We start from the raw sequence: 19,870 nt of genomic DNA, 5'->3' as shown, positions 1-19,870 counted from the left end.
TTTAGTACAAATGATCAGGTACGATGCTGTGCAATGGAGGCTGTGCAGGAGATGTGTGAAGGGTGGTATAGGAGCCCAGAGGAAGGGCGTTTATGGGTACATGGTCCAAGACCCAGCAGACAGGAAATGTGTTCGTTTTTAACATGGGGACAGCCTTCCTCCTCACTTAGTCTACTTTTTTGAATTCTATTTGCATTTCTGTTTCCTGACCTTGGACCAACTACAGGAACACCCATTGTGCAATGTTTGTTGCTCCCTCCTTTGTACACCTTTTCCTTTGTCTCCTGAGACTGTTGTAGCCTGAGCCCCAGCAAGGCAGAAGTCCACCCTGTGGCTGCACAGCCACCACTCATCAACCAGCCACCACGGCCTGTGTCCCCCCAGGAGCAGCACAGACAGTTGCAGGTCACCCCTCCTGGCCCTTGGCTGGGACCCAGGATCCCAACTCTAGCACAGGTAACCAAATCCTCAGAGGGAATCACTCTTGAACTATTTTAAGTATTTACAGCCAGTGTCATTATTTGAAGCTGACTACCCAGCATACAGCTTAGCGAGACCTTTTACTTCTCTCTTCTTCCTCTCTCATAGCTTCTGCCCTTCTCAGCATGGGCTTCCCTGGAGATGCTTCGGCATTTGGGCTCATGTAGCAGGTCTGGCAGGAGGAGATGGAATGTATTTTTCTTCATGACACTTTGGACTTATCAGATGTCCACTCTGTAGAAGAGTGGAGAGTGGACCTCGCCAAGCTGGATGTTCCATAGGAGAGCCTTGTAGGCAGAGATATAAGCCTGATTTTTAGGCCTTGCCGCCAGCATCCTGTCAGCCAACTGTCTGCAGAACAAAGACTGTAACAGGACAATGGGGAGAGGGGAAGGGAAGTAAAAGGCATGTAATCAGATCAATCACCAGCTGCGTCCATCTGCCTGGGGAGCCTGTCTCTGGTGATGGCACCAGGGGACATGTCACATGTCATTGGAAAGCCTGCCTGTCCGGTGGCTTGTCAAGCCTCAGCACCAGACACTCATTTCCTTAATAACTGGTTACAGATCCTGAACCTATAAATTTAGCTAAACTCTTCTTGACCTTTCTATATTTTTAGCCTATGCTGCTTCTCTGGATAACAACTTCCATGGTTGATTACTTGTTCTATAAAATACCTTCCTGTCAAGTTAAAAGAAAATCTATTTCTCAAGCTTCAAGACCCTGTCCTCTTAATTCTAGTTTCTCGTGTTGGTAACAAACTCATATTTGGCCCTTGGCTCGTTCTGTTTATTTGGGGATAAAGTAGGGGCAAAGAAGGTTGACATCTCTTCTTAGTTTTCAGTTTTTCAGTTTCAAGTCTTAATATGCTCTACCTGTTTTCATATAGTGGCCCACTGAGCCCCTCTTCACTTTGTTTTCATTTCCCCGGACTTTTTCTACCTCTGTTTGTCCTGTTGAAATACAACAGCTAAGAGAGTTCATGACTGATGCTCCACGTGCAGGTTAAGACCTTGCTGAAGCCTTTTGTTCCTACTGCCTTTTTGAACACTTTTTGGTCTTTGTGACTTTTAGCTTAGGGCTGATGTTTTCAGAGACTATTGAAATGCAGCCTCTCCCTGTAGCCACAGTGGCTGTTGGAGACAGGCATTTTATATGGTGATTTGTTTTACTGTTGCCCACCTTGACCTTGATCTCCAGCCGTACTATTTATCCTCATTGCTTCTGCCAATTTGCATAATGAAATGCTGAGTGTTACTGTGTGATCTTTCTTCCAGGGCACTTGTAAAAATGTTAAGATCGACAGATTGACTCCATGTTTTTTTTTAATTAAAGTTTATTGGGGTGACAATTGTTAGTAAAGTTACATAGGTTTAGTGGTTACCAGAGAGGAAGGGGGTCAAGGAGTGGTAATTGACTCCATTTTGAGTTTCCTTATTGTCAACAGTTTCACCCATGGTGGGAGGGAACTCATCATTTGTGGAGTATTTTTAATTTTTCAAGGGGTTGTACAACTATTGTCTCTGTTTAGTCCTTAGAAATCTGTAGAAAGGAGCATTCTGATTTGAAAATTGAGGAAAACTGAAGCATATAACAATTTGAGCTGTCTCACTTAAATTCATCCAGTCACTAACCAATCTTGGATTAGAATCCTTTACATTTCCCTCTTTCCAGAGTACCATATTAATCCCTTTAATTTGTTTCTTAATCCTGCAGCAACTTAATTAAAAGAAATGAAAGTGATTAATAAATGAAAGAAAGCCCTTGGTAAATGACCTTAGCAAAGATGTTTTTAGAAAAGACTAAATCCATTGACCTCTTCAAAAAAACAATTGTAGCTGATTAAACAAACATGGTTTTACCAAACTGGTTTTTCTGTCACTACCTTCCCCTTATCATTTGCATTTAATACTCCTACAATTGATTTTCTTGCCTGACTGTTTGTTTAGTGTAGAGTTTCGAGGATCAGTTTGGAGCTCTTACCCAGAGATAAGTCACACTGACAATCTTCATTACGTCTGGGAAATTGGCAGCACATGACGCCAGGCACGTGCTGATTGCCTGCGACGGGGGCAGGAAGCTCTGGGCTCCCTGCTGCAGGAAGATGGGAGTCTCTGGTTTTCTGGGGCTTCCCTGAGGGTGGGTGAGAAGAGCCTTGGCTACTCCTGTACCAAGTTGCCTATGGCTAGGCCGGGGGGACACAGCGCCTTCCAGATGACTGCTCACTGTATACTTCTTTAAGGCTATTTATTCTTCTCTCCCAGAGCCTAGAAGGAGGCTCCTACCGGGGAAGTTTGAAAGACCCTGCAGGCTGCCTGAATGAGGGGATGACCCCGCCCACACCCACTAGAAACCTGGAAGAAGAACAGAAAGCCAAGGCCCTGAGAGGCAGGATGTAAGTGGCTTCCCCATATTCGACCCGGGTGCGGTGTGTGCGCAGTGGATGATGGGCAAAGGTTGCAGGAAGTTTGGGGAGAATTAGAGAATGAGACCCTTCAAGAGAAGTGATGCCAGGTCCACTAGCAGCATCTGGTCCAGTCCCCTTCCCTAGAGGCTAGAAAGCCCAAGACAGCCCTCCATTGGTCAGTGGATAGTTTAGGATAAAAGCATCACCTGGAGACAGAGAGCTGGACTTCATCTCCAGAGGGCCCTTCCAGCCCCAAATTCCCACTCTAACTTGCCTGTGGGTTTTCGTTTACCACTTTCTTCCAAGCAGTAACTCAGGCTGAACTAAGGATATACTTAAATGCTTTTATTTGGCCTTGCCAGTTCCTTCCTGTGGCCTACAACACAGGATTGTGTGTATTAGAGAGAGGGAGCTGGTTAGCAGTGCTGGACATGCTGATAAAGAAGCATGTGTTCCTCTGGCTTCCTCCCCATGGCCCCGAGGCCCCAGACCCAGGGATTTGGTGGCTTCTCTGTGCTGTATAGATGAAGAATTTTAGATATATTCTTCCTGGATTCAGAACAGTTACAACCCTGGTGCTGGGGCCCCTCTTTGACATGTCAGAACTTTATCCCTTCTGCTACGTGGGCCTAAAATGCAGTTGTGTGGCTCCAGGCAAAACTCTCTCCACCTTAGATAATCCGAGTCAGACTCTAGTAAGACGCACAGCACCTAGCCTACCCCGGTGCACAGCCGTGAGTATTTTGTGTCCAGCTCTTTACTGTCTGGACAGAAAGAGAAGTGTTTGGGTTTGGTGCCTGAGGGACTCCAGAGAGCCAGTCTGAGTAATTTCCCAGGCAGCGGGAGACAGTGAAAGAACAGACTCCTTAGATTCTTGTACAACTGGGTTCAAATCTCAGCTCTGCTACTCACTTTGTCCTCTTGGGCATACTGCCTGAGTGTTTTCATCTACGTACAATAGAGCTTACAATACCTACCTTGTAATAAGCATGAGAAAACTCAGACGAAGCAACTGGCACAAAGTAAATGCTCCAAGAGGAAGAAATCATTAACAAGAAAGAAACCAAGGAAGCAAATGTCCTTGGAGTTGTTAAACCCCACATCTGGTGGGGGTGGGAAGGTTGCTCATTCAAAGCTGTGATTCTGGAATATCTGCAGTCAGTCTTGCGGGTCTTGACTGGGGGCTTTGCAAGCCAGTTACCATGGATACCTATCTGAATAACTGTAGCTTTTGTATCTCAAAAGCTTCACTTGATGTCTGAGGCCTCAAAGGGTGGTTATCAAACAGATGTCTTTCTCCTCTTGTGAAGGGAAGGAGGGAGCTAAAATGAAGGAAGAAAAGTCTCCCTTGGCCTCAAAGCTTTCATAACTCAGTTTTGCCAAACTGGTTGTCCATCTTTCTGCCCTGTGTCCATACAACTGCTCAGTTATAGGTGAGGGAGGAAGAAGCATAATGAATAGAAAGAAGAATGCTGGGCTCCGCGACGTTCTGACTATTGTGTGCCGCCTGGGATGGCCCTCTTGGCCTCGGTGCCCTCAGCAATTCAGTGGGGGCTCTTGTAGAGAGAGCACCAGTAAGCACCTTTCCGATGGGTGCCAAGGGTAGGCCGGCTTTTGGTGGTCTTGTCATTACCGTGCCAGAGTAACTTTCCCGTGAACTTGAGTGTGAAGATGTCTTGCTTCGCTGTGAAGAGGTACCCACGTTGTTCATCTCCTCCTCAGGTTTGTCCTGAATGAGCTGGTACAGACAGAGAAGGACTACGTCAAGGATCTGGGGATTGTGGTGGAGGTGAGTAGATGGCTCAGGCTGGGTCTGTGGTCACCGAACCGAGGGCATGTTGGACCCTATCTGGGCCAAGATGTTATAACTTGAGGATATGTATTTTACTCTCTCTTGATAGTTGCAGGAATGAAACTAAAAATGGTAATAGGTCAAATAGAATATGTAGGTAACGTGTGTTTTTTTTCTCTTCTCCTCTTGAAATAGGAGAGATAGGGCCCCAAATGTTGTAGCCTCTTGATTAGAGCTACCGACAGGACAAAGGAAAAACCACCAATAAGGCAAGACTGACAGGTCCACAGTTCAGGGTCAACTTCATAGTAAATAAAACAGCTCTCTCTCCATAGGGATTTACTTTAGTGGTATGTAGACACTTGGATAAGAAAACCTAAGAAAGTAAATGGATAATTTAGATGGCTTAGAGCCCTGTTGTTAAACACATTAAACAAAAGAATGTGAAGTCTAAAAATTGTCTGATATCTGAGTCACTTGCCGGGTCCACATGGGACCTACAGATCCCCATCCTATGGAAACTGCTGACGTAGGGTTTGTATTCGCTTATCCTGAACCTTGGACAAAAAGACTAGCCTGGCATATAGAGGACCTGAATTCTACCTTATGGAAAGTTATTTTCTTCTCCAAGGAAGGATGGGGCAGGCAGAGGTACAGCCACCTCCATCTGCAGTCAGCCTAGATGGAGAGGGCTTGGGAATCTGGAGGCTGAGATCCAGGGAAGTCAGACCTCAGTGGTGTGACTATAAGACAAATCACGTAACACCCCAGTGCCTTGGCTTTCTCATTTGTCACATGGTGATAAATGCTGCCTGTGCAACCTCAAAACTTGACTTTAGAGCTGAACTGAGATTATATATGATAGCATTTTACAGAGTCTAATGTATTAACGTATTAAGACTTCTTTCTAAGCTAGATGTGTCTAGTTCTGAGCTCTTAAGGTATAGGGCTTGGATTGGGAGAAGGGAAGGGAGCAGGTGATTGTTTTCTTCTTTCTTCTGCTTTCTTAAGTGTGCTAGAGACAAAGAGACCCAGAACTTCATAAAAGTTTTGTATGTCTCTCTGCACAAGGCTAAAGTCCTGGTTGAATAATGAGAAACCACAGAAGCACTTGCCCTTGAACTCATGCAGAGAGTGGGCGCTTGCGTGGGGCTGCCGTGTGGCGCCTGGCCCACAAAGCTTTCTCATGAAAATGCTCTACTCACCATTGCCTCTGCCCTGCAGGGCTTCATGAAGAGAATAGAAGAAAAGGGTGTCCCTGAGGACATGCGAGGAAAGGATAAAATCGTGTTTGGAAATATTCACCAGATTTATGACTGGCACAAGGAGTAAGTGCTGCGTTGTCCCGAGGATCGGGGTGTCCTGGGAACCCGGGGCCCTCGCTTCCTCCCCCTGCATCTGACCTTAGGGGCAGGGTTTGGGGAGAGTCTTCTGTCATTTATCTCAGCCTTGAGAAATAATACATTGCTGAGGAATGTGGCTTCCTTCTCTTATCCCCTCCCTCCTTTTAGTTTTTTCCTGGCTGAACTGGAAAAATGTATCCAGGAGCAAGAAAGATTGGCACAGCTCTTCATTAAACATGTGAGTGTTTCCCTGCACCTAATCTTCTCCCCTCCCACCAGGCTCATTTATGTGCATTTTAAAATTCCCTCTCTCCTCTGCTCTTCCTTCGCATCCTTCTCTGAGTTGTTGCTTTTTAACTTTCTTGGCAGTTTGGACGATGGGCTCTTGCTGCTCCATTTATTCTTCTATCCTTGACGTTTAACTGCCTCGGTGGAGCCCCAAAACGTGGGCCATATGTTTGCCCTTCTCTCTGTGTGTAGACAAGCATAGCACCTCTAGAGTCTGAGACCAAGCAGGATGCACAGGTGCCTGAATGCCTTTCCCTCTGCCTTTGCAGGAGCGGAAGCTGCACATCTACGTGTGGTACTGCCAGAACAAGCCGCGCTCAGAGTACATCGTTGCTGAGTACGACGCCTACTTTGAAGTAAGCTGCTTGGGCTTTGCTGAACTGGGGTCGGGGGAAGACGCTCAGGCCCAGACAAACACATTCAGGTGGCCCCCACACAGCACTTGGTGACCCCTCGTGCACAGGGATAGCTGCCTCAACAGAGCCATTAGCTTCTTAGTTAAATTCTCATAAGCCTCCACTGGAGAGGAGCTGAGGGGGCCCAACGTGCAGACTGCTGTTCAAAGCCTTGCGCAGAATGACTGACGTGGAGATGCTTCAGAAGCTCCGGGCTGCCTGACGGTCCCCAGAGCAGACCACGCCCACACTCTTCCTCACCCGTCTCTGGAGACTGCTTGCTAAGGACCCTCCTCCTTCTTGAGGTGCTTGCCGTCACCTCGTCGTCTCTGCTTCCGTTCCCAGAGGTTCTGTCAAGCACCTCGAACTGTTTGTTCTGCCCCAGCCTGCAAGTGTTTATCTGAGGAGAGGCAACACCATGGGTTGGAAAGAGCCCTCAACAGAGTGTTTGCCGATCTGAGTTGAAGGCCCCTCCAGGCTTGTTGTGTCCTAGGGGAGCCCGTCATTCCTGACTTGGCCCTGGAGTGGTAGAGGGAACAGAATACCCATTCCAACTTGTTCCCCAGGACTGGGGTGAGGTCACATGGTGTGAAACTGCTCGCCGTGCAGAAGGTGATAGTATATGTCATATGTAGTTCATGAGAAATTAGCAGTTGTGCGGTTCCTCTCGTGTGATTTGAAGAGTCTAAACCTTGACTAGCAAATGCGAAGACTTGCCTTCCCTGCCCTAAACCCGCATCCAGAGGATCCCAAGTCTTAGGTTCCTTTTTTCTAACGTAGCTCCGTTGTGTTCCAGGAGGTGAAACAGGAGATAAATCAAAGGCTGACGCTTAGTGACTTCCTTATCAAGCCCATTCAGAGAATAACAAAATATCAGTTGCTCCTCAAGGTAAGAGAGCTGAGAGTCTGGGTCAGGGCCAGAGAAGGGTCTTTACGGGCTCCACGTTAGCGAGCAGCTTAGCTTGAGGTTCTGTTTCCATGACACTTCCTGTGGGCTAATGGCGGGGCATGTATGGGCTTTCATCTTATCTGTTGGTTGCTTGTGTCAGCTTTGCCCGCAAATAAATTGCATGTCTGTTGGTCTTGCCTTTAAGGTTGGTTGTTATTTCATTTTCTATTTTTCAATTCGCTTTCTTACTTTGTCACCAGCACTGACTTGGTACTTACAAAAATTAAAAAAATAAAAAGAGCATACAATCTGAGTGGATAACAAGGACAAAGATTAGGAAAGGCCTTAGAAACTCAAACTTGCTCATATTTTACTTTTTAAAACGGTTTAATTTATCTTACAGAAATATGAGGTAAATGGAAGCAAGATTTAACTTCTCTTCCTCCCACCCCTTCTCATGATCCCGTTCTTCTCCACTCACACTCTTTCTTCCCTCTCTCCCTCCGTTTTCTCATAGTTTTGAATTTTCGAATATCCTGGGGTTTTTCTCTAGCTATTATGCTCAATATGACTCATGACTTCATATCTCAACCAGTACAAAGCGTTGCCATCTCTGTTGGGAAGGAAAGTCTTCTGGGTGTTATCACGGTTTTTGTGATGCTAGGTTTTTTATAGTGCTTTGGCTGTTTTCCTAACTGATGTCACCCTACCCACACCCTTCCCTGCCTCCCTGACTTACTAGGACTTCCTGAGATACAGCGAGAAAGCTGGTTTGGAGTGTTCAGATATCGAGGTGAGTTTTCTGCTTGTAATGCTGACTGTTCTTAGGGATACTGTTGGATGTCTGTCTGTAAAGGGGAAAGATTGTGTCTGGAGGACAGAGGGCCCAGGCCCCTGGCAAAGAGCTGCTCAGCAGGCTCAGGAATGGTGAATATTCATGAACACACTGAGTAGTTTTCTAGAACTTGAGAATTCTGTCCTGGGCTTGACCAGAACTTCGGCCCTCTTTTATTCTCCTTGTGTCTCCCAGTGACACTTGGTGGGAAAGGAGGATAGTTGAGCCCTCCAACGTCCTCCAGACATTGAGCATCTCAAAGTACAATTTTATCCATGGATCCAGGTACTATTTGAGTCTAACATATAAAGTTTTCCATGTTTACTCCCCGCCCCCAAGGATTACTCCCTAAGTGAAGTCCTTTGAGACAATGTCACCATGGGAATTATTTTAAGCCAGAAAGGCTACAGACCATTCCGGCCAGTTATTTTAGGTTAAAACCTCTAGTGTTTCATAAGCCAGGCTAAGCTGTTGCTTGGGAAGCTGGAAAGCAACAGAGAGAAGACAGAACATACCAGTAGGAAAGAGAATCGGTGAACAATAATGGGAATGGAGGAAAAGGATGGGATGACCACTCTCCCATCATGTGGTCACTGATTCACGTGGAGTCCTTGTCCTGATGGCCAACACCCTCCTACCTAGAACAACAATCCCACACTCCACTGAGAGCGGGCAGCAGGGACCAGTGTTCTTTCCTAGAATCAAGGAGGGTCCCTGTTTTCCAGCACTGAGCTTCCTACCCTGGTGCTGTTCCCCCTCCTGAGCTGTTGTTGTTCTTTCCCACAGAAAGCAGTGGAGTTAATGTGCCTTGTCCCAAAACGCTGCAATGACATGATGAATCTGGGACGGCTGCAGGGCTTTGAGGTGAGCCCTTAAGAATTCTCTGAAGCTCTCTCCCTTCTGGGCAGCAGGAACCCAGGCTGTGAGACGCCTTCCTTTTGAAGCCCTGTGCCTGCCTCCTCTGCCTCCCTTCACTCACCATCTGCTCCTTTATGCCGGGGCCTAGAAGACACATCGGTTTACAATATCCAGTGGTAGAGAAGTCACAGGAACTTACAGTGCAGTCACCCAAGCTGGAGTCAGAATCCCAAGGGGGACCCAAAATTCTTTATACCTGTTGACCTGGGAATGACCTCTTCCCTCTTCTTTCTTGCTTGAGAAATGCTAGGGATGTGAGGGAGAGAGAACAGACTATGTGATGGAAGTAGAGTGAAAGTGGAACACTATTTTTACACAGGTCTATGTAGTGGCTGGCTTTTTAGGTAACGTTTTAGTTAGCTAAACTGTCACAGGGCACATTTCTGTTCTCTGAAGAGGACACCATGTCTTAGGAGAAATAGGTAGATGTCTCCAGGATTTTGGTTTCAGTGAATGTACTAGTTTGCTAGGGCTGCTGTAACAAAGTACCACAGACTGGATGGCTTAAACAGTTGACATCTATTATCTCACATTTCTACAAGCTAGAAGTCCAAAATCAAGGGATAGGCAGGGTGGTTCCTTCTGAGGGCTGTGAGGGAAGGATCTTTTCCTGGGCTTATAAATGGCTGTTTTCATGTTCACATGGCATTCTTCCTGTATCTTCACATCATCTTCCCTCTGTGCATATCTCTGTGTCCAAAATCCCCACTTTTATAAGTAAAGGACACCAGTCACACTCAATTAGGGACCACCATTATGACCTCACTTTAAATTGATTCCCTTTGTGAGGACCCTATCTCCCAAGAAGAGATCACATTCTGAAGTACTGGGGTTAAGATTTCAGCTTATGAATTGGAGGGGGATACAGTTCGACCCATAACAGTGAACCTTTGAAAAGCTATTTGACTTTTGTAATTTAAACTTAATCAGTGGCTGTTATTAGCGTATATCCAAGCCTTGTGTATTCACTAAACATAATCTGTTTTAAATATTCATATGATAAAATTGGAACTGACACAATTATTGACTGGTACACAGTTGAGCCCCTGCAGAAAGATGTGAATCTTCTAGTCCTGTTTCCCACTAATCCTGCAGCCTAAGATTTCATGAGTCCTTTTTGGAGAAAAGGGATTCCTGGAAGTTGAGATGATAAAGAAAGTAATAGCCTTTTTTTTTTCTTTTTTTTTCCTGGCGAAACTAGAAGAGCTAGATTAGAATAGATAGAAGGTCAGACTGATACGTAAGTAAATTTAGGAGACGTTATATTCAGGTTTGGGTTATTGAGTTAGATTCATGGTATCCTTGAGCCAAATTCTTTTGTCTTCCGTACCCTTCCAGCCCAGCCTGGTGTCCCTGTCTGATTTCCATTGCTCTGTTGTGACCAGGAAGTACACGGAGGGTCTTTGCTGTTCATTGCGTTTTCCATAGGTGCCTGGTTCTCCACCGTAGACCTGAGGCATGACACTAAGCAGGGTTATGCAGCAAAAACATACCCTGAGTTCTCACAGTGTTTCTTTAGTCATAGTAGATGAAGTTGGGCACTTTTCCCCTTGGAGTTATGTCAGGTCTGAGGCTCTTCTGAATAAGTCAAGGAATTCCTTTTGCTCTTAAACCTTGATGTCCCTATGTTTTCTGAGCAGACTCTGGCTCGAATTTTCCTTGGTCCCTGGAGGAACTGACCACTGGCAGGAGGAATGGCATCTGATTGTGCTGTCTGACTCCGGTTAGACTTCACAGGATCTGTGAAGTGTGTGTGTGTGTGTGTGTGTGTGTGTGTGTGTCTGTGTGTGAATGCCACACACACGAGTGTGGAATTATTTTTCTCTTTTAAATCAGGCACCACCATTTCCTTTTTTCATCAAACTCCAGAGCATCTGCTGTGTATTCCTTCAGCTAATGGGGAAGGATCATGCAGGGACCCCCATGCCTTCTGAAGTCCAGAGCTAGGGGCCAGGGAGAAGGTAGCCCCTTCACTTAGATTCCCTCCCTTTTAAATCCTCCAGCGTTCCCTTTAGCATTGGCAAGGTTCTACCCCATGGGTCAGGCTCTTGTGTAATATTAATAGAGCTTTTAGAGCTTTCCTGGCTAGCGGGTCACTGGCTTAATATTCACTTTGGACCAGGGTAGAGATAAGCCTGTTTGGCTGCTCACCTTGACAGTGAGGAACCATGATCTAAGAGAGGCAGGTGTTTCTTGGGAACATGAAAGAAAAATGACGCATGTGCTAGATAATGTTTGGAATATGGCATCACATGCAGAAAATGGCCCACATTTGCACTAGAGGGCAAAAATCATCACCTGAGAGAGTGCAGTTCAGAGGAGGCCTTCTGGCTTCTGTCTCAGATGTCAGCATCTTGTCACAGAACAATAGAAAAAGCAAGGCTCTCTGATAGCGTTTGTAAAGACTTGCAGGGTTGGGCCATTTTCCCTTTGAGGTTGTGAAGATGTCTCTGAAAATCTGGTTAGAAGCTGGCAAGCCAAATAGGCTCTACCTCCTACAGTGGGTGTCAAAAGGCCTGGTAGCTGGAGGCATTTTAAGAAGGATTAGAGGACCCAGAAAAATAAGGGCACCTATCTATGGGACCCCAATTTTACCTGTTGATCTATAACAGGAGACTAAGACTTCAGAATTTCTTCATCCTGAGATAATAGGAGGAGAAAGGAGAGGCCCAATTCATCAGATGACTTGTGGTCCTCCCTACGTCGCTGCTCTTGGCCATAGTTGGTTCTAAGCTCATGGCCACAAGAAGACTCCAGGTTCTTGGCCTTTGTACTAAGGGAGTCAGGCAGACATGCTTCTCAGAGTTCCAAAGACAGAAAAGCCACTGCCAGCTCCAAGTGACACCTACTTGCTGTTCTCCTAATAAAAAACAAGAAGGGCGGGATAATTTCTAAACATCTTTCTGGCTAATAATTTTACCTTCCTCCTGGCATTTTCCTGGAGCTGCTTCCTAGTGGTTCTGTAGTCTTCCTTCCATCTCTCTCCAGGCCTTTGTGCCTGCCCTAGATGAATGGGTGGCTCCTTATTCAGTCTCTTACTAGAGCCCCGAGGCTGTTGGTATCAGGTCTACTGTCCTTGTCCCCAGAGGAAGGAATCTGTGGGCCCAGGGGATTGTGGCCGTCTCCTCATTTTTCACCTACTTCACCCCAGCCCTTCTTCCCACCAGGGCACCCTGACCGCTCAGGGGAAGCTGCTGCAGCAGGACACGTTCTACGTGATTGAGCTGGATGCAGGCATGCAGTCCCGGACCAAGGAGAGGCGCGTGTTCCTCTTTGAACAAATTGTCATCTTCAGTGAACTGCTCAGGAAGGGATCCCTTACCCCGGGCTATATGTTCAAAAGGAGCATCAAGGTAAGGACCCACTGGGGATGAGAAGGGACAAGGAAGAGCCAAAGTGGGGGAAACTGCTTCTCCAAGACACAGGCGCTGGAATGAGTGGGGATCCAGAACATTGAAGATCTTTCAGCCTAATAACGTTCAGGCATCAAGGTTGAGTGTCTTGAGAGAGAGTGACAGGCTGAGTGCCAGCCTGTAGCAGCATCTTACAGGTCCTCCAAGATCATGTCATTCAAAGACAGAAACCAACGTACTTAGCTATTAGATCCAGGGTAACCTTTTGGAAAAGTCTCCTGAAATATAAACTTTGAGGAACTGTAATATGTCTCCTGAAATATACACTTTGAGGAACTTTATTCAACCACTTAAATATGAAAAGGATCAACTTGGTGTCTTCCAGATGAATTACTTGGTCCTGGAGGAGAACGTAGACAACGACCCCTGCAAGTTTGCGCTCATGAACAGGGAGACTTCGGAGAGGGTCATTCTGCAAGCCGCCAACGCTGACATCCAGCAGGCGTGGGTGCAGGACATCAATCAAGTCTTAGAAACACAGCGAGACTTCTTAAATGGTGGGTACTGGGCCTGGCCTCTAGCAGCACCGTTGTAGCAGGCCCCATACCTCTGAGCTGACTTGTCTGGCTCATGGTGAGTTATGAGCCCAGATCACATTTTATATGGACTCGAGCTTTGTAGTTTTCAGAAATACTTTGTTTAGAATTTTTATGAACCTGAATGTACAAGTGGAACACATGGAGCATGATAAAGAAGCCCCATCTTTCCAAAAGAAGGGATATTCTCTTAGAGGCTACACATAGGATAGATGCCTTGTGGCCACCATTACCAGCTGGTAAGACTTGGGGCAAAAGTCTGAGATGGGCACATTCTCTTTCTTTTAGGGGCCAATTATCAATGACATGTCTCCCCATTTGGTGGTTAATGGCTGGTCCTCTCACAAGTTCTCTAGTGTTGTCTAGAGATAACTGGGAGTTAGGCTGATCTGTTCAAGTTCCCCCGTCTGCTCCCAACAGTGTGAGAGCCTGGATAAGTCATCCTGCTGGCTGACATTAGCACGTACAAATGAGCGCTGATTGCACTCTAAATTTCAGCAATACCTTGAAACTTCCCAGAACAAATTGGTGATTACGCAGAGAATGTAGATCTCTACAGACCCTGCAGGAGGCCCCTAATGGGCGGTGTGAACTGAAATGAAGTGGACTTGCTACCTCGTTTACATTTCTTTATTTTTACTCCCTGCTGGGATTTTCTTCACTTTGAGTTTGGCCAGGAGACAGACAGTTTCTAAACTAGTACTGATCTGCAGAGTTGATGAGCTCAAAAGTCTCTCTGAGCAGAAACAGAGCCTGAAGTTGAAGGCAAAGTGTGACCAGTAACAAAGTAAACCTGAAGACTCAACAAACACATAGTTCTGTATGCGCATGCATGCGAACGCACGCACACATCGGCCCACCCTCCACTGCGTCACCTCTTCTTGCCAGTGCTGGAATCCGTACTCTTTCAAAAGATGCTAATAGAGCCCTTGATGGACGTCTAGTATGGACCTAAATACTACGGGGAAAGATTAAAGGTGACATATTAGTTGAGGACCTTGGCAAGTCATGACGTTTCTCTGGACGTCAGTTGGCTCATTTTGTGAAAAAGGGAAATGATGTACTTGGCCCACGCTGGCACGTGCCATGGCATGCCAGCAGCAGTCCTGGAAGCAGAAAAACATGGCACGCCTCCCTACAGTGTCAGTTTTACTCCATGACGAGATTTAACACATTGTGTTTATTTTAAAACAAATAAAAATAAATTATATAGCAGGATGAGAAGACTTTTTAAGATAGAACATAAGACTTCAAAGCAATTTCACACTCAGAGAGTATTTTTGGATCATGCCCCTTGGTCCCCCAACTGTAGAATAGTTTGATTTAAAAACAAACAAACAAACAAAAAAACTTACACTAGGTGATCTCTAGGGTTCTTTCTCACTCTAAAAAATCTAAAATTAAATACCAGGCCAGCCCTGAGAGATAGTAATGGAAGTTGTATATACTTTATGGTGTCTGAATATACAACTTTGAAATAACAGTTGTGTTAATAAAATAATCTTATGCAAAAATATGTGCATATAATATATTCATTAAATTGCATTATATTAGGAATTTCTGATTCTAAGCTGGAATAATGAGGTTTATAAGTTCATTAATACAGGACGAAAGAAAAATAAGGTAGGACAATAAATTGAAACCAGAAATAATTGAAGTAACAATAATGGCTGCCATATAGTGAATCCTTTCTCTGTGCCAGGCACGATACAAAGCATTTCACATGTATTATTGTAATTAATCCTCATATTACATGGAAAAGTAAGTACTACTATCCTGTATTCTTCAGGTGAGAAAAAAGAGACTCAGAGAGGTTAATAAACTTGTCCTAGGTCACAAAAATAGGAGGTGATAGAACAGGACTTGACCCCAGAACTGTATAACTTAAAATTAGTCTCTTACCAAAAAACTGCAGTATAGCTGCTAGAGCACACATTTATCTGTGAGCTCCCTAGCAAACAAAGCAAAGAAAGAAACAGGATCAGGCATAAGACTGTTTCCATCAGCCGGAAACAAACCCGGTCAGATGATACATGGCTTTCCTGATCCTAAGACCCACGTTATACGTATTGAGGCTGATGGAAGAGCACCAGCCTCTGTGTAGCTTCTTTAAGAAGACATACTATTTTCAAACACTTTAGCACAGTTGTTGCACATAAGCAGGTCACTGATTCAGGAGGTCAGTTTCACAAGTCCTGGTTCACAACTCTGTTGCTATTGACTTAAAACTTGGAATTACATTTTTGTTTGAGCATAGCCAATGTTTCAGACTTTTACATGGTTCCAAGAGATCTTTCTCCTAATTTTAGTGAATTATGGAGCTATTACTGAACAAATTATCAATACCTAAATATTTAATGCCTACAGAGCACTCTCCAGGGAGAAAGGCTGAGATCTAGCAGGAGCCTGTTCTATACTTTGACACGCTCAAGAGACAGGATGTGACGAAGGACCAGGGCCAGGCTTCCAGTTACAGAGACAGGTGCAGGGATCTCAGAGTCCATCTTTCCCTCCTGAGATCTTAACTAGAAGGAAAGTGTGACCCTAGGTTGAGTCCTATTGAAGTACATTCCGAACACTATAGAAATGTCTTTGTAACTGAAAGTTCTCTGGGCTCCAGCTGTTAACCCACTTAAATATTTGTTGCAGTGAATTGTGATAAAAACCGACATAGCGGGCAGCCCTTGAAGTCATTATTACAGAATTTGACCTCTTTGGCTTTTGCCTGGCTGACCACTTTAGGGCTCAGACCTTGGAACTTTGTTATCTTAAACTCAGTAAAACAAAGCTCATATCTTTCCTGTCAAATCAGCTTTTCCTGTCTCCTTGACAACCATTCTCCCCGTCTCCAAACCTGAGTGACCCTTGATTTTGCCTTCTTTTCCCATGTAGGCTGGGTCAGAGTCTAGTCTCCCTCCGGAACACGTGCCACAGCAAATCCCTTCCACGTTCTCACTGGCTCTTCTCTGGTTAGGCCTCTCACTTGTTATTATCTCGTGGCTTCTGAATCAGCCTCTCCGATCTCTTCTCCCAACTGCTACAAGGTTAATGTTCTTCGAGTGTGGAGCTGGTGATCGAATCTGAATTTAAAACATTCAAATTCATTGAACCCAATCACTTGTCATGATCTTCAGAATTAAATCCAGGCTCGTTAGCCTTGGCAGAAAGGTGTCTCACACCGTGGTACCTCCACCCTCCCTTACCTGTCTCATCTCCCCTTCCTCCATGGAGACCCATGGCTCTGTGCTCCAGGTAATCTGACTCCATCCTGTTCCCCAGATGCACTTCACACTTGCTTCCTTCCTGCAATCTGACAGCCAGCCCTCTTCTGAAGTTCCTTATTACAACCATCTGTACCTATGTACGCACACGCACACATACTGCAGAGCCTCTCTCCCTCCTTTTGTACAATGCTTTGTATCTCACATACGGCACCATTTGGGTTTTGCATTTTCATTATTCAGGTAGGTTTCTAAGTTCCTTAAAAACAAGGGCAGTGTCTTCCTCATGTATCCCCATTATACCTGGCATAGAGCCTGTGCCAAAGAAGCCTCCGAATTGAGTGGAATTCCCAAAGCTTAGAGTAACTATCCGCTCTTCTCCTGCAGCACTACAGTCGCCTATCGAGTATCAGCGGAAGGAAAGGAGCACAGCCGTGATGAGGGCCCAGCCTGCTAGGGCGCCCCAAGCCAGCCCCAGGCCCTACTCCTCTGTCCCCATGGGCTCTGAGAAGCCCCCAAAGGGCACCAGCTATAACCCGCCTCTGCCACCCCTGAAGATATCTACCTCCAATGGCAGTCCAGGGTTTGATTACCACCAGCCTGGGGACAAGTTTGAGGCTAGCAAGGTAAGTGACAGCCCATCACTCCGACCCTCACCCCTCTGGGGGCACGGCCTCAGGGCTCACCTTAGGAAGCAGCAGCTTTGTGTGTTGATCGTTCTGGCAGGAATAGCCCGCCGGATACAACCGTGTCTCAATTATTTCTTTCTTCCCTGCAAATTGAATGTTTTAGACCAATTTCCCATGGCTCAGGCACTCTTGTGTTCAAGGGCTACTGCCATCTGCAGAAACTCTATACAAATATTAGGTATTGTTGTAGTAGCAAGTATGAAAACAGGTGATTGATCCCAAATGGAGTAGTTGTGGAACAGATCATCTAAAAGTCAAAACGCTAGTGTTTGACACTTTGAAGAGCTTGCCCTTTCTGATGATGAGCTGCGTGAGTGAGCTGACAGCTCTTCACCCACCATTGGCTGATGTGTCAAGGAGACTGACGTGTGTGAATGGGGAAGCCAGCCTGGGATTAAACATTTATCACAGATAATCCATAATTCAAACATCACCATGAGGAGAGTCATAGACTTAACTGTAGACCCAGTCTTCACAGTTATTTTGATCCTACAAGGTCGTAGGAACAAGAGAACAAAGGGGAAAAGTGCTAGATCGAGGGTCAGGTAATCTGGTTTCCGTTCCAAATTCTGCAATTCACTCACTCTAGAATCTCAGCAGGTTAGTGAATCAGATTAGGCCTCAGTTTCCTCTAGAACTCAATGGGTCTGTGAATAGGAACATCTACTTTTTGACCTACGTGTTCTGATTTTATACTTTTATTCTTTTTACTCAAATTACTACGATACTGATTTTTTAAAAATTAACTAACATCTAAATTCAATTGTATATTAGAGTAACTGTACTGACCTACTTCATTACATCGCCTGATGAAGGGCTCTCACCATGCCCTAGGAGGCAGCCAAACCTCCCTGGGACTTACAGGTCTGTCTAGAAGCAGCTTCCCTGCTATAGAGTCAGTCACGTGAAAAGGCCACAGGGGCAAGACCTTTTGTATTAATGAGCACAGGGGAAACTGGAGGAGTTCTGTTCCCATAGGACCTGGGTCAGGGTAGATGATGACTTGTCTTTGAACTGGGCAAATGTCTCATTGTTATCCTGTCTCAAAGAGGCTCAGAATGTAGAGTAAGACCAATGCTTTTCAAAAGAAAAAATATATATATCAAAGGGTTTGTGTTCTTTCCACCCCAGGGGTTATCCCTAACTTGACTTTTGCCCAGACCTCACTTTACCCAGGTGCTCAGGTATCCCTGTGCCAGTACCACGCGCTTCCTTCCCTTAGTCAGAGGATGCTGGCAGGAAGCTGGCATGCTGAGAAGGGGCTTCCAGGTGGAAGGTGTGTTTATACCTTTACCTAGGCTGGGTGCTATCTCTACCTATTCATCCTTGATTATAATAGTGTATGAAACAGAGTAGGTTTATAAAATATAATGTCGCTACTCAAGGTAATCTTCTGCCTGCTATTGACCCTGCTAGTGGGAGGTCTGGCTTTTAACCACACAACAGGATGCAGAGCAAGCCTGTGTGAACCAACCGTCTTGTATATGTGTCCCTCTCGCCCCATCTCCCAACAGAGTGACCTGGGAGGCTGCAACGGGACCTCGTCCATGGCCGTGATCAAAGATTACTATGCGCTGAAGGAGAATGAAATCTGTGTGAGCCAAGGTGAGGTGGTCCAGGTCCTCGCCGCCAACCAGCAGAACATGTGCCTGGTGTACCAGCCTGCCAGTGAGCATTCCCCCGCGGCCGAGGGCTGGGTCCCGGGCAGCATCCTGGCGCCCCTCACCAAAGCCATGGCAGCAGCAGCAGAAAATAGTGACGGGAGCATCAAGTAAGTGCCTCGTTGGCTTCCCCGGGAGAGGAGTATGTGGATTAAAAAAATTCAAAACAAAAAACAAAGAACACAAAAATGCAAACACACGGTAGGGAATTACTGCTGCTTAATCCCGACAGTGCCACCGGAACCAATATTTGAGTGCTGGAACCACACACAGCATGGGGCCTCCAGGCTGGATTGTTCTGAATTTTCGTTGTTGTTAATGGTAGTGGCGGTGGTTTTTCTTTCCTTTTCATTTATAATTTTGTGTTCATTTTTTCCCCTTTTTTCTTCCCCTCGTTAAGAAAAGAACCCTACTGAAACCTTAGGTGACAAAAGAATGCCTTTCGTTGTTCCACTTGACCCACCACAGGATTCACTGGACTGGACTTCTATTTATATTGTATTAAGTTACTGATATATATATATATTTTTTTTTTTTTTGATTGACACCAAAAAATTACCTAAGCACAAATGCCAGACCTGTACAGGTCAGAGGTCTGCTGCTTCTCCCAGGAGAGAGGGAACTTTTTGGTTGTCTATGGCAATTCCTCTGTACAGATTGTACCTTTTTTTTTTTTTTTTTTAATTTCCCCCTCCCTGTCACTTTAATATATGTTCATGGTAATTTGTAAGATATTTCTTTTCCTTATTTTGGTTGCGAAGACCCTTCCGAACACATTCCTGTATAAAAGTATTTTGCACTATTTAAAGAAACCCATATGGATGAAGTCAGGTTGTGCAATATAATGGAGAGTCACAATGTTCATCATTGTACCTGTAATGTAACTAATAATTTTAAATGTACTATTTTAAATATGTAAAATAAATTTTCACCATGAGCATGTTTTAATGAGGTTAAAGACTAGTTGACCCTTTTTCCCCATTTCACTCTTCTGGGACTCTGA

General features: G+C 45.3%; 1 protein-coding gene across 23 annotated transcripts in view; it reads left to right on the top strand.

Annotated features, from left to right (window-relative positions):
- Positions 1–19,870, top strand: part of KALRN (kalirin RhoGEF kinase) — a 617,732-nt gene that overhangs the window by 556,343 nt on the left and 41,519 nt on the right. For 18 of the 23 annotated variants that reach the window (XM_019738972.2, XM_019738955.2, XM_019738953.2 and 15 more), the window contains 12 exons: positions 2,745–2,875; positions 4,610–4,676; positions 5,904–6,007; positions 6,191–6,260; positions 6,580–6,666; positions 7,502–7,594; positions 8,337–8,387; positions 9,216–9,293; positions 12,515–12,700; positions 13,086–13,257; positions 16,905–17,143; positions 18,721–18,977. In XM_019738972.2, coding sequence (XP_019594531.2) covers positions 2,745–2,875; positions 4,610–4,676; positions 5,904–6,007; positions 6,191–6,260; positions 6,580–6,666; positions 7,502–7,594; positions 8,337–8,387; positions 9,216–9,293; positions 12,515–12,700; positions 13,086–13,257; positions 16,905–17,143; positions 18,721–18,977 — 1,535 coding nt within the window. Of the gene's footprint in view, positions 1–2,744; positions 2,876–4,609; positions 4,677–5,903; positions 6,008–6,190; positions 6,261–6,579; positions 6,667–7,501; positions 7,595–8,336; positions 8,388–9,215; positions 9,294–12,514; positions 12,701–13,085; positions 13,258–16,904; positions 17,144–18,720; positions 19,820–19,870 lie in introns of those variants that run through there. The other 5 variants (XM_074330741.1, XM_074330746.1, XM_074330756.1 and 2 more) reach the window with 2 other exon arrangements.

The sequence above is a fragment of the Rhinolophus sinicus genome, linkage group LG01 (genome assembly GCF_036562045.2).
Source record: "Rhinolophus sinicus isolate RSC01 linkage group LG01, ASM3656204v1, whole genome shotgun sequence".
Lineage (NCBI taxonomy): Eukaryota > Metazoa > Chordata > Mammalia > Chiroptera > Rhinolophidae > Rhinolophus > Rhinolophus sinicus.
The sequence above is the reverse complement of the archived record's forward strand: the minus strand, read 5'-3'. Positions and strand labels throughout refer to the sequence as shown.